At 51.2% G+C, this 12276-nt stretch overlaps 1 protein-coding gene across 1 annotated transcript in view; it reads left to right on the forward strand.

Annotated features, from left to right (window-relative positions):
• Adgre3 (adhesion G protein-coupled receptor E3) overlaps window positions 1–12276 on the forward strand; it is a 29496-nt gene that overhangs the window by 14234 nt on the left and 2986 nt on the right. Inside the window, exons 6-13 of the mRNA XM_045139411.1 lie at window positions 132–405; window positions 1380–1499; window positions 3388–3623; window positions 6316–6483; window positions 8261–8458; window positions 10815–11050; window positions 11353–11419; window positions 12183–12274. Coding sequence (XP_044995346.1) covers window positions 132–405; window positions 1380–1499; window positions 3388–3623; window positions 6316–6483; window positions 8261–8458; window positions 10815–11050; window positions 11353–11419; window positions 12183–12274 — 1391 coding nt within the window. The remainder of the gene's footprint in view (window positions 1–131; window positions 406–1379; window positions 1500–3387; window positions 3624–6315; window positions 6484–8260; window positions 8459–10814; window positions 11051–11352; window positions 11420–12182; window positions 12275–12276) is intronic.

Below are 12276 nucleotides of genomic sequence, written 5' to 3' on the forward strand. Positions count from 1 at the left end.
CAGTGTGGCTTGCCAGTGAATGGTGAGGTCAGGATCAGCAGCTGGATGCCCCAGGCTCCAGAGACTACCTCTGCTCTCCCAGACATGAGATCTTTGACATTCTACTTTCTTAAAACTCTTTGTCTTCAAAGCTGCAAGAGACCGTCAACAAGCTGGAGACGCTGCTCACCAACAAGACTTTGTGGGGAATGACAGAGAAGCAAGGAATCGCCTCCACGGCTTCGTTCCTCCTCCAGGACGTGGAATCCAAAGTTCTGGAAATTGCCCTACGAGCCCCAGGGCAAAAAGTACAAAAAGCCGGAAATACTGCCGTGGGTAAGATCGTGATTGGACAGCACTGGGAGTGCGGACTGGCCCCCAGCTGGGGGCCAAGTGAGCCGGTCAGCGCCAATAAGCAGATCTGCTGTAGGTCCGTTTGTACCAAGTGTTGAAAATGCAGAATTAGGGCTGGAGGGATGGCTTAGTGGTTAAGGCATTTGCCTGCAAAGCCAAAGGACCCTGGTTCAATTCCCCAGGACCCACGTTAGCTAGATGCACAAGGGGGCACATGCGTCTGGAGTTCATTTTCTGTGGCTGGAGGCCCTGGCATGCCCATAGTCTCTCTCTCTCTCTTTCTCTCTCTCCCTCTTTCTCTGTCAAATAAATAAATAAAAATAAAAATATTTTAAAAAAAAGCAAAATACAAAATTACCTGTAGCGAGAGGATGAAAGGCAAGAACATTGTGGAAACTATGGGGGTGATGAGAATGTATGACTTCACAAGTATGAACTCAGCAACTGTTCACACCAAGAGAGTGTGTGATTTTGCAGATGTGAACTCAACAGCTGTGCCCTTCAGCATACGCTGCTTACTGGACAGAAACCACACCTCAGTAGTGGGTGTGATGGCACATTCCTGCACCCCTGGCATCCAGGAGGTGAAGGCAAGACGCTCAAGAGCTCAGTGCCAGCCTCTGGTATATAGTGAGTTCAAGGCCGGACTGAGCTACATGAGACTTGGTCTCAAAAAGAAAGGGGGAGCAGCTGGAGAGATGGGTTAGCAGGTAAGGCACTGGCCTGCGAAGCCTAAGGACCCACGTTCTATTCTCCAGATCCCACGTAAGCCAGATGCACAAAGGCGAGGCAAGCGCAAGGTCGCACATGCCCACTAGGTGGCGCAAGCGTCTGGCGTTTGATTTTCGTGGCTGAGGCTCTGGTGCGCCAATTCTCTCTCTCTTTCTCTGTCTCTAAAATAAAAAAAAAAAAGAGGGGGCTGGGGAAATGCCTTAGTGGTTAAGGCATTTGCCTGCAAAGCCTAAGGACCCTAAGCCCGGCGGCTGTGCAGGCCTACAGAGCTCCTTGTGGTTATCAGTCAGCTTGCTCCCTGTTTTCCTTCCCAGCTGCTGTGACCCGAGTGGTCACGGACAACTGTTCTGGAGAAAGTGAGGTGTTCACCTTAAACTCCCAGATGAACTCCATGGACGTCTACTGCATTGACATCACGGAGGGAGGCAAGAACGGTAGGTGTGACAGCTGAGATCCGAATCCGTCACACACACACCCAGGTCACGGTGAGGCTGTAGACACCACCTCAGTGCTTTGCGACCCTTAGACTGTGTCGTTTGGGATTTTCAGCGCCCAAAAGAGAGTGCGGGGTGGTGGGGGGGGGGGGAGGCTGAAGAGATGGCTTAGCGGTTAAGGTGTTTGCCCGCAAAGCCAAAGGATCCAGGTTCGATTCCCCGGGGCCCACGTAAGCCAGATGCGCAAAGGGGCACACGTGTCTGGAGTTCGTTTGCGGTGGCTGGAGGCCCCTGGCGCGCCCATTCTTGCTCTCTTTCTCTGCCAAGTAAATAAATAAATAAATAAGACTAAAATTTTAAAAAGACATCTTCCCAAGGTGGAGGCTGTCCGTTCTTCGGCACGGAAGGGACTTATTTGCAATGTTGGGGGGAAGGGGAGGGTAGTCTAGTGTCTCAGTTTGTGGTCACTGGAAGTTGACCTTGGGACAAATGTTACGGAGTACGTTGTAAGGCGATAGCAGGAAACAGTAAGGGGTGAACTAGACAAGGAACCGGAACCGTGTGTGTGTGTGTGTGTGTGTGTGTGTGTGTGTGTGAAGAAAAATGCTGCTGGGGGACTGGAGAGATGGCTTAGCGGTTAAGCGCTTGCCTGTGAAGCCTAAGGACCCCGGTTCGAGGCTCGGTTCCCCAGGACCCACGTTAGCCAGATGCACAAGGGGGCGCACGCGTCTGGAGTTCGTTTGCAGAGGCTGGAAGCCCTGGTGCGCCCATTCTCTCTCTCCCTCTCTCTCTGTCACTCTCAAATAAGTAAATAAAAATGAACAAAAAATATTTTTAAAAAAATGCTGCTGGGTGTGGTGGCAGAGGTAGGAGGATCACCATGAGTTTGAGGCCACCCTGAGACTACATTATGAATTCCAGGTCAGCCTGGTCTAAAATGAGACCCTACTTCAAAAAAAAAAAAATAAAGGAGGAGGCTGGAGAAATGGCTTCACAGTTAAGGTGCTTGCCTGAGAAGCCTAAGGACCCAGGCTCAATTCCCCAGGACCCGCGTAAGCCAGGTGTACAAGATGGCACATGAGTCTGCAGTTCATTTGCAGTGGCTGGAGGCCCTGGTGTGCCCATTCTCTCTCTCACTCTCTCTCTCTCTATCAAATAAATTTTAAAAGTATATTTAAAAAAAAGAAAAGAAGCCAGGTGTGGTGGTGCACGCCTTTAATCCCAGCACTCGGGAGCCAGAGGAAGGAGGATCGCCATGAGCTCGAGGCCACCCTGGGACTACATAGTTAATTCCAGGTCTGCCTGGAACAGAGTGAGACCCTACCTCAAAAAAACAAAAAGAAAAGAACAGAGGGCTGGAGGGATGGCTTAGCAGTTAAGTCATTTGCCTGCAACACCAAAGGACCTAGGTTCGATTACCAGCACCCACATTAGCCAGATGCACAAGGGGGCACACGCATTGTCTGGAGTTCATTTGCAGTGGCTGGAGGCCCTGGTGAACCTATTTGTCTCTCTCTGTCACTCTCTCAAATAAATAAATAAAATAAATTTTTTTTAAAGAAAATAAAGAGGGAGAGGGAGGGAGGGAGGGAGGGAGGGAGGGAGGGAGGGAGGGAGGGAGGAAGAAAGGGTTCTTAGACTCTTCCCAGACCTAATGAATTTGACATTGCTAGAACTGACCTTGGCACTTTGAGTTGTGTGTCCAAGAGCTGATGGTGTGAACTTCGGATGAGAAGTGTGTGTGTGTGTGTGTGTGTGTGTGTGTGTGTGTGTGTGTGAGGTGGGGGGGGGGGACACACAGCCTTGCATGTGTTCAGCAAGTGCTCTATCGCTGAGCCGCATCCTCCTTTGTAACACTGGCAGAGACTCCGTTTCCCCCGCCCGACAGGTCCTGCCGCCATTGCGTTCATCTCCTATTTGACTCTGGGCAACATCCTAAACGAATCTTTTTATGAAGAGCTGCCTGTGCCTCAGCCGGCTTCCCTGGATTCCCAGGATTCTCAGGAAGAGATGCACGAGGAAGAGCCAATGTACCTGAACTCCCAGATAGTGAGTGCCGCCGTTGGACCCAAACGGAGCCCATTTCTCCTCCAGCCCGTGACGCTGACTTTGCATCACGTGAAGGTGGGTCAAAGCCACGATGTCCTCTTGGCAGTTTGTGTAAAAAGTAAACCAGACAAGGTGCACATAGCCCCACCCAGAAGCTCCGCCTCTCCAGGGTCCTGTGTGGGAGCCACAAACGCCCGCAGCTATAAGCACTTAAAATGTGGCAGGTTTGGGCTGGAGAGATGGCTTAGCGGTTAAGCGCTTGCCTGTGAAGCCTAAGGACCCTGGTTCGAGGCTCGGTTCCCCAGGTCCCACGTTAGCCAGATGCACAAGGGGGCGCACGCGTCTGGAGTTCGTTTGCAGAGGCTGGAAGCCCTGGCGCGCCCATTCTCTCTCTCTCCCTCTATCTGTCTTTCTCTCTGTCTGTCACTCTCAAGTAAATAAATAAATTTTTAAAAAAATGTGTCAGGTTTGAGTTGAGATTCAAAGACAGTGCAGTCGAGGGGATTGCTGTGAGGATACCAAAACTTACAGAACCCAAGTTCTGCGTAGAAAACGGCACCATGTTTGCAAGACTCTGCAAACATCCTCCACTTGACATCCACTTATCTCCAGGTGACCATAATTTCTAATACAAATGTAAATGCTATTTTAATTTTCATAAATGCTGTTGAGGGCTGGAGAGATGGCTCAGTGGTTAAGGCGCTTGCCTACAAAGCCTAAGGACACATGTTCGACTCTCCAGATCCCACGTAAGCTCAGCGCACAAAGGTGAGGCAGGCGCAAGGTCGCACATGACCACTAGGTGGCGCAAGCGCTCGGCGTTCAATTGCTGAGGCTGAGGCCTTAGTATGCCAATTCTCTCTCCCTCCCTCCCTCTCCCTCTCTCTCTCTCTCTCTCTCTCTCTCTCTCAAATAAAATTTTTAAAAAATGAAATGTTATTTAAGGAATGTAAATACTACATCCCTTAGAATAACAAGACATGAAGTACATGATCAGTTTAAAGCCAAGTTTTTGTGAATAATTTCTTTTTTTTTTAAGATTTCTTTTTTTAATTTTATGTTTATTTATTTGAGGAAGAGAGAATGGGCACACCTGGGCCTCTAGCCACTGCAAATGAACTCCAGATGCTTGCTCCACCATGTGTGGATGGGCTGTGGTGACTGGTCTTAGAGTTTAGGGAAACAACATGTGAGCCAAGGACTTTGTTTCTTTTTCGTTGTTTTATTTTATTCTTTATGAGAGAGAGAGAGAGGGAGGGAGATAGAAAGAGGCATAGAGAGAAAATGGGTGCACCAGGGACTTCAGCCACTGTAAGTGAGCTCCAGATGCATGCACCACCTTGTGCATCTGGCTTATGTGAGTCGTGGGGAATTGAACCTAGATCTTCTGGCTTCACAGGCAAATGCCTTAACCACTAAGCCATTTCTCTAAGCCTCTTTTTTTTTCTTTCTTTCTTTCCTTTTGTTTGAGGAAGGGAAAAGAGAAAAGAGGGAGGAAACGGGAGGGAATGGAGAGAGGGAGGGAGGGAAGGAGGAAGGGAGAAAGGAAAGAAGGAAGGAAGGGAGGGAGGGAAGGAGGGAAGATGGGAAGAAGGAGAGACAGGGAAGTCAGGCAGGAAAGGAGTCAAGGACGGTGGGGAGGTTCTGGTGCTCCACCTCACAGTAGAGACTCAGTGAGCGACAATGGACTGGGCAGCCTGGCTCAGTGGACAAAGCACTCGCCAGTCAAGCAGGAGGACCAGATCCATAGGCCCTGGAACCCATGTGGACATGCCAACTGTAAATGGCATGCTCCCACAGCCCCGGCACTGACGAGGGGGCAAAGGGGGCATCTGCAGCGCGCTGGCTAGTCCAGTGACTCCCTGAGCTTCAGGTTCAGTGAGAGACCTGGTCTCAACAAATAAGATGGTGAGTTGTTGAGGAAGACGAAGATATCCAACTCCTTCCTCTAGCCCCCCAACACACACGCACACACACACACACACACACACGTGTGTGCACGGGCACCTGCGCCATCACATATGAAAACACATCCGCACACAAAACAACAGAACAGGGCCAGAGAGACGGTTTAGTGTTTAAGGCGTTTGCCTGCAAAGCCAAAGGACCCAGGTTCGATTCTCCTGTCAAGAAAGTGACAGTGCTAGGGGCAGTGGACATGCAATGACCCTGGTGTGGTCACTGTTACAACGTTCACACATACATGTGGCTCGGCAGGAAAGCGTTTGCCCGGCATGCCCAAGGCCCTGGGTTCCATCCCCGGCTCCACAAAAAGTAAAAATAAAAAATAAAAAAAAAAAACAAACAGCCAGGCATGGTGGTGCGCACGCCTTTAATCCCCGCATTCAGGAGGCAGAGGTAGGAGGATCACCGTGAGTTCGAGGCCACCCTGAGACTACAGAGTGAATTCCAGGTCAGCCTGGGCTACAGTGAGATCCCTACCTGGAAACACACACACAGAGGCACAGTGTGAACTACACATACAATGGTTATGAACCAAGTTAAAACATATCTTGGTGGGCTAGGGAGATGGCTCAGCGGTTAAGGCGCTTGCCTGCAAAGCCAAAGGACCCAGGTTCTACTCCCCATGGCCCACGTAAACCGGATTCACAAGGGGGCGCCCCGTGTCTGGAGTTTGATTTCAGTGGCTGAGGCCCTGGAGCGCCCGTTCGTTCTCTGTCTCTCCCTCTGTATGTCTCTTGCATGCTCTGTGCTCTCTCTAAAATAATCAAATAAAATGAAGATAATAAGACCCTTCTATTTTCAGAGGAATCCCAATAGCAAAAAGGTCTTCTGTGTCTTCTGGGAGATGAGCTGGCTGGGCGGCCACTGGTCCAGGGATGGCTGCTTCTTGGTGGACGTGAACCAGAGTCACACCACATGCAGGTGCACTCACCTGTCCAGTTTTGCAGTTCTCATGGCCCTCACCAGCCAGGTATGCAAATTAGGTATACCTAATTCCCCCACCCCCTGCCACACAGCTGTCCCTGAGTGTCCTTGGGACATTGGTTCCAGGACCCCACTCAAGACACCAAAGCTTAAAGATGCTCGTCCTGGGCCGGAGAGATGGCTTAGCGGTTAAGGCGCTCGCCTGCGAAGCCTAAGGACCCACGTTCCACTCTCCACATCCCACGTAAGCCAGACGCACAAAGGTGAGGCAAGCGCGAGGTCGCACACGACCACTAGGTGGCGCACACATCTGGAGTGTAAGTGCAGTGGCTGAGGCCCTGGTGTGCCAATTCTTTCTCTCTAAAACAATCTGTTTTTTTAAAAAGTATGTATCAGCCAGATGTGGTGGCTTACACCTTTAATTCCAGTACTGGGGGGCTGGGGGGGTCTGAGGTGGGAGGATCACCATGAGTTTGAGGCCAGCCTCTGCAATATCCTTGGGCTAGAGAGAGACCCTACCTTGGAAAAAAATAAATAAATATGTATCCATCCCGTTGAACACCTTTTTCCCACCTACTTCTACTTTGGTGTTGCGTGTGTGTGTGTGTGTGTGTGTGTGTGTGTGTGTGTGTGTGTCTAAGTGAGTTAAGGCTGTCTGCATGAGTACGGTGGTTTTCCAGAGCATATGCAATTTACCAGTGACTACACCACAGAAGAGAATGTGTCCGGTTCCCCAGGCCACCCTTAACTGCCAATAACTCCTCAGGAAGGAATGGGAGTCTGTGTCCTCCTCCTTCACTACTGGATGAGAAGTTGACGGGTTGGGTGGTTCTTAAATGCTTTTAGATCTAACAGTGCTAAAGTGTCATCTGTGAGACACGCTCAAAGGCATCAAAGTGTCTCTATTAGCCAAGCGTGGGGGGGGGGCATGCCTGTAATCCCAGCACTCAGGAGGCAGAGATGGGAGGATCATCGAGATTTTGAGGCCACCCTGAGACTACATAGTGAATTCCAGGTCAACCTGGGCTAGAGCAAAACTCTGCCTCAACAAAAAAAAAAAAAAGAAGAAGAAGAACTTAGCCTGGTCGGGTATGGTGGCGCACACCTTTAATCCTAGCACTTGGGAAGCAGAGGTAGGAGGATGGTTGTGAGTTCAAGGCCACCCTGAGACTCCATAGTGAATTCCAGGTCAGCCTGGGCTAGTGTGAGACCCTACCTTGAAAAAAATAAAGGAAGGAAGAAAGGTTGTGCATTTGAGATTCCTTCATGATTTTCTTAAATATATTTTACTTACTTATTTATTAGAAAGAGAGGATGGACATGCCAGGGTCTCCAGCCACTGCAAACGAACTCCAGATGCATATGCCCCCTTGTGCATCTGGCTTATGTAGGCCCTGGGGAATCAAACTGTGATCCTTTGGCTTTGCAGGCAAAAGCCTTAACCGCTAAGCCATCTCTCCAGCCCCCCACCTTTTAAAATATATTTTATTTACTTATTTATCTATTAGAGAGAGACAGAAAGAGAGTCCTTCATGATTCTCTTGAAGTCAAACTAAGAATTTTTCTACTATGGAGGTGCTGCTGGTTTTCATTAGTATTTCATCTAATGCAATAAATTCATTTCTGCCTGCTGGGAAAAAAAAAAAAGTCTGTGCCTCTTGCATATGTTAAATATACCTCAATAAGGTTACAAACAGAACCTCTGTCCGGGAGACACTTCCCCTCTGTCATCATGGCCATGTCTTAGGAGATCCCAGTCCAGGAAGAAACTCGAACCCCAGAACAAGAAATTCTGATGGAATGCCCTCTTTGCCCCGCACCAGGAGGACGACCGTGTGCTGAACGCCATCACCTGCGCGGGGCTCAGCCTCTCCCTGCTGTGCCTCCTCCTGGCGGGCCTCACCTTCCTCCTGTGCAGGCCCATCCGGGGCACCAGCACCTCGCTGCACCTGCAGCTCTGCCTCTGCCTCTTCCTGGCCCACCTCCTCTTCCTCACGGCCATCGACCGGACAGAACCCAAGGTACAGGCTGTGCCCAAGACTCATGCCCGGCCCCGGGGAGACACTGGTGGGATGAGTCATTCAGATAGAATAAAAGGGGGGGGGCTGGGGAGAAGACTAAGTGGTTAAGGTGCTCGCCTGCAAAGCCTAAGGACCCAAGTTCGATTCCCCAGGACCCACGAAAGCCAGGTGCACAAAGTGGCACGTGTGTCTGGATTCATATGCAGTGGCTTGGAGGCCCTGGCATGCCCATTCTTTCTCTCTCTCTCTCTCTGTCTGTCTCTCTCTCGCTCACTCACTCTACTTCTCTGCTTCTTTCTAAAATAAATAAAAATAAAGGGTTGGAGAGATAGCTTAGTGGTTAAAGCACTTGCCTGCGAAGCCTAAGAACACAGGTTTGATTCTTCAGTTCCCACGTGATCCAGATACACAAGGTGATGCATGCATCTGGAGTCCGTTTGCAGTGGCTGGAGGCCTTTCTGGGCCCATTCTCTCTCTCTCTGTCTCAAATAAAAAACAAATAAATAAAAATAAAAATAGGGGCTGGAGAGATGGCTTAGCAGTTAAGGTGTTTGCCTGAGAAGCCAAAGGATCCCAGTTCGATTCCCCAGGACCCACGTTAGCCAGATGCACAAGGGGGCGCATGCATCTGGAGTTCGTTTGCAGTGGCTGGAGGCCCTGGCATGCCCATTCCCCCACCCAAATAAATAAATAAATAAATAAATAAATACATAAAATATAGTTTTTTAAAAAAAATACTTTTTAAAAAATACCTGAAGGAGAGCTTGCCTGTGAAGCCTAAGGACTGTGGTTCTAGGCTTCATTCTCCAAGACCCATGGAAGCCAGATTCACAAGGTGGCGCACTCATCTGGAGTTTGTTTGCAGTGGCTGGAGGCCATGGCGCACCCATTCTTTCTCTCCCTCTCTCTCTCTCTTCCTCTGTCTGTCACTCTCCAATAAATAAGCAAAATAAAAATGCCTGAAGGACTCACCTTAAAGGAGGAAGCATTTTGACTCACTGATGGCTTCAGTCCATGACGGCTGGCTCTGTGGCTGTTAGGCATGAAGCAAAGCTGAGGCGGTGTTGCAAAAGCAAGGCAGACCGTCAAAGACACAGCCACAGCGACTTGCCCCCTCCAAGGCCCCCCGTTCCTCGTTTGCATCACCTGCACTAGGGCCACCAAATTATAAGCTACTGAGGAGGTCGGTCTCCACCACCCAGCCACTTCCCCCCCAGCCCCCTCGGCTGGCAACGGAGTCTTTAATTCACGGGCTTTCAAAGGGCACTTCAAATTCAAGTCAGAACAGCCACTGAGGGGAGACATAGTCTGCTACCCTGGAGGCCTGTGGGGAGAGGAACTGATTGATGTCAAGGTCAAGGTGGCCAGCGTCTGCCTGGACCGTCAATCAGCTTTCCCTTTAATACCTCCAGTCCAGTGGCCGCTGTTCTGAACCGATGCCCATGTAAATGACGGGGACTGAGATGGAGAGTCAAAAAAAGGAGAGGAGGGAGGGAAGAAAGGAGATAGGGAAGGAAGGAAGGAAAGAGGGAGGGAGGAGGAGGGACAGAGGGAAGAAAGGAAGGAAGGGGGAGAGGGAGGGAGGAAGGGAGGGAGGGAGGGAGGGTGGGAGGGAGGGAGGGAGGGAGGGAGGGAGGGAGGGAGGGAAGAAAGGAGGGAGGGAGAGAGGGAAGAGGAAAAAGGAAAAACCCTGCCTTAAACAAGGTGAGACGGGAGAACCAACACACCAAAGAGCAATGGAGTTAGGAATGGAGAGAGGGAAGGAGGAAGGAAGGAAGGAAGGAAGGAAGGAAGGAAGGAAGGAAGGAAGGAAGGAAGGAAGGAAGGAAGGAAGGAAAGAGGAAAAACCCTATCACCAAAGTTAACCCCCGACCTCCACACACGGGACATGGCATTCTCGTGGCTTGGCCGTTATAGCTCTTGCCTGTGAAGCCTAAGGACCCAGGTTCCATTTCCCAGTAGCCGCATAAGACGGATGCACAAAGTGGCCCACGCATCTGGAGTTCATTTGCAGTGGCTGGAGGTCCAGGCGCACCCATTCTCTCTCCCTCCCTCTCTCATTCATAAATAAGAAATAATATTGTAAACACTATTTATCTATTTATTTGAAAGAGACAGAGAGGCACGGTGGGCAGGCCAGGGCCCCCAGCCGCTGCCAACGAACTCCAGACGCATCAGCCGCCTAGCACCCCCGGCTTACGGTGGGTTCTGGGGAATCGAACCTGAGTCCTTTGGCTTTGCAAGCAAGTGCCTTAACTGCCAAGCCATCTCTCCAGCACATAATAGTATAGTAGAACAGGGGTGCTCCTGCCACGGGCGCCCCCACACCTCTGCCCACGCCTGCCCCCCTCCCCAGGAGCTGTGCGCCACGATCGCAGGTGCCCTGCACTTCCTCTACCTGGCGGCCTTCTTCTGGATGCTGCTGGAGGGGCTGCAGCTCCTCCTCACCGCCCGCAGCCTCACCCAGCTCAGCAGCGCCCGCAGGAGCAAGCTCATGCGCAGGCTCATGTTCCCGGTGGGCTACGGGGGGCCCGCGGCCATCGTGGCCGTGTCCGCGGCGTCCAGGCCTCACCTGTACGGAAGCCCCACGCGGTGAGCCCAGCCGGCCCCGGCGTTGCGGATGCCAACGTATCTGATGCCTGAGATGCCAACTCATTCCCTCTCTCTCTCTCTCTCTCTTTTTCCCACCCTTGATCTTGCTCTCCTGCGTTAAAAAGAAAAAAAGCCAGTCTATTCAGCATGACTCAAATATATGTGTAATATATATATAAATATTATATGCATGTATAAAAATTGACAATTGCTTTTTAAAGACGCGTTCTCAGAGCAGCTCCACTGCCTGATTGTGTCCTGAGCTCTCTCTCATCTCTCTGTGTCCTTCTCTCTGCCCTCAGCTGCTGGCTCCAGCTACACCAAGGGTTCATCTGGGCGTTCCTCGGCCCCGTCTGCGGCATCATCTGCGTAAGTACCGGCAGGAGGGAAGGAAGGCTTCGAGACAGCGCAAGGGAGCGGGCCGTGGTGTTGCCCAGCTGGGATCCCAGCACTCAGGGGGCTGAGGCAGGAGGATCTTGAGTTTGAGGCCAGCCTGGGCTGCATAAAAGACCTTACCTGGGGAACGCTTTCTGGTTGCTATGGTCCATCTTATGTGGGCCAGGGGGTGATGTCCACCCTCTGCTCATGCCATCGTTTTCCCTGCCATCATGAAGCTTCTCCCTCGAGCATGTCAGCCAAAATAAACATCTTTATCCCCCACACCAAAAAAGACCTTATCTGATAGAAAAGGTCCAAGGAGTGTCCGTTTCCTTGGGGGTGGGTTGTGATTCACATCTGCTGCCAGCCCCTCCCAATGCATAGTGGGGGAATGACGTGAAGGGAAAGTGGGTCCCATATGCTGGGGGGTTGGGATTCGGGGGGTGTTGGTGAATGCGTTCATTGTGTGTGAGTGTGGGCACGTGTGGAGGTCAGAGGACAACGGGCAGGGGTCAGTCCCCATTGTCCACCTGGTTGGAGGCAGGGTCTCTAGCCAGCCTGCTCGCTTCTGGGCTGTTCTGTCACCTGCGCCTCCCTTCCTGCCCGTGGGCACGTGGGCATCACAGACCGCGCTCCGCACCCGGCCTGCCCAGAGAACCACACCTGCGTGCCTAGCAGGCGAGGTACCCACTGAGCCTCCCGCCCAGCCCCGACGTCAGCGTTCTGACTTGCATGTTGTCTGTGGTTCCAACAGGTAAATGTTGTGCTGTTTGTCGTGGTCCTTTCGATCTTGAGAAGGAAGCTTTCCTCCCTCAACAGTGAGGTGTCAACCATCCAGGACACAAGGT

Source organism: Jaculus jaculus, chromosome 21 (assembly GCF_020740685.1).
Source record: "Jaculus jaculus isolate mJacJac1 chromosome 21, mJacJac1.mat.Y.cur, whole genome shotgun sequence".
NCBI classification, from domain to species: domain Eukaryota; kingdom Metazoa; phylum Chordata; class Mammalia; order Rodentia; family Dipodidae; genus Jaculus; species Jaculus jaculus.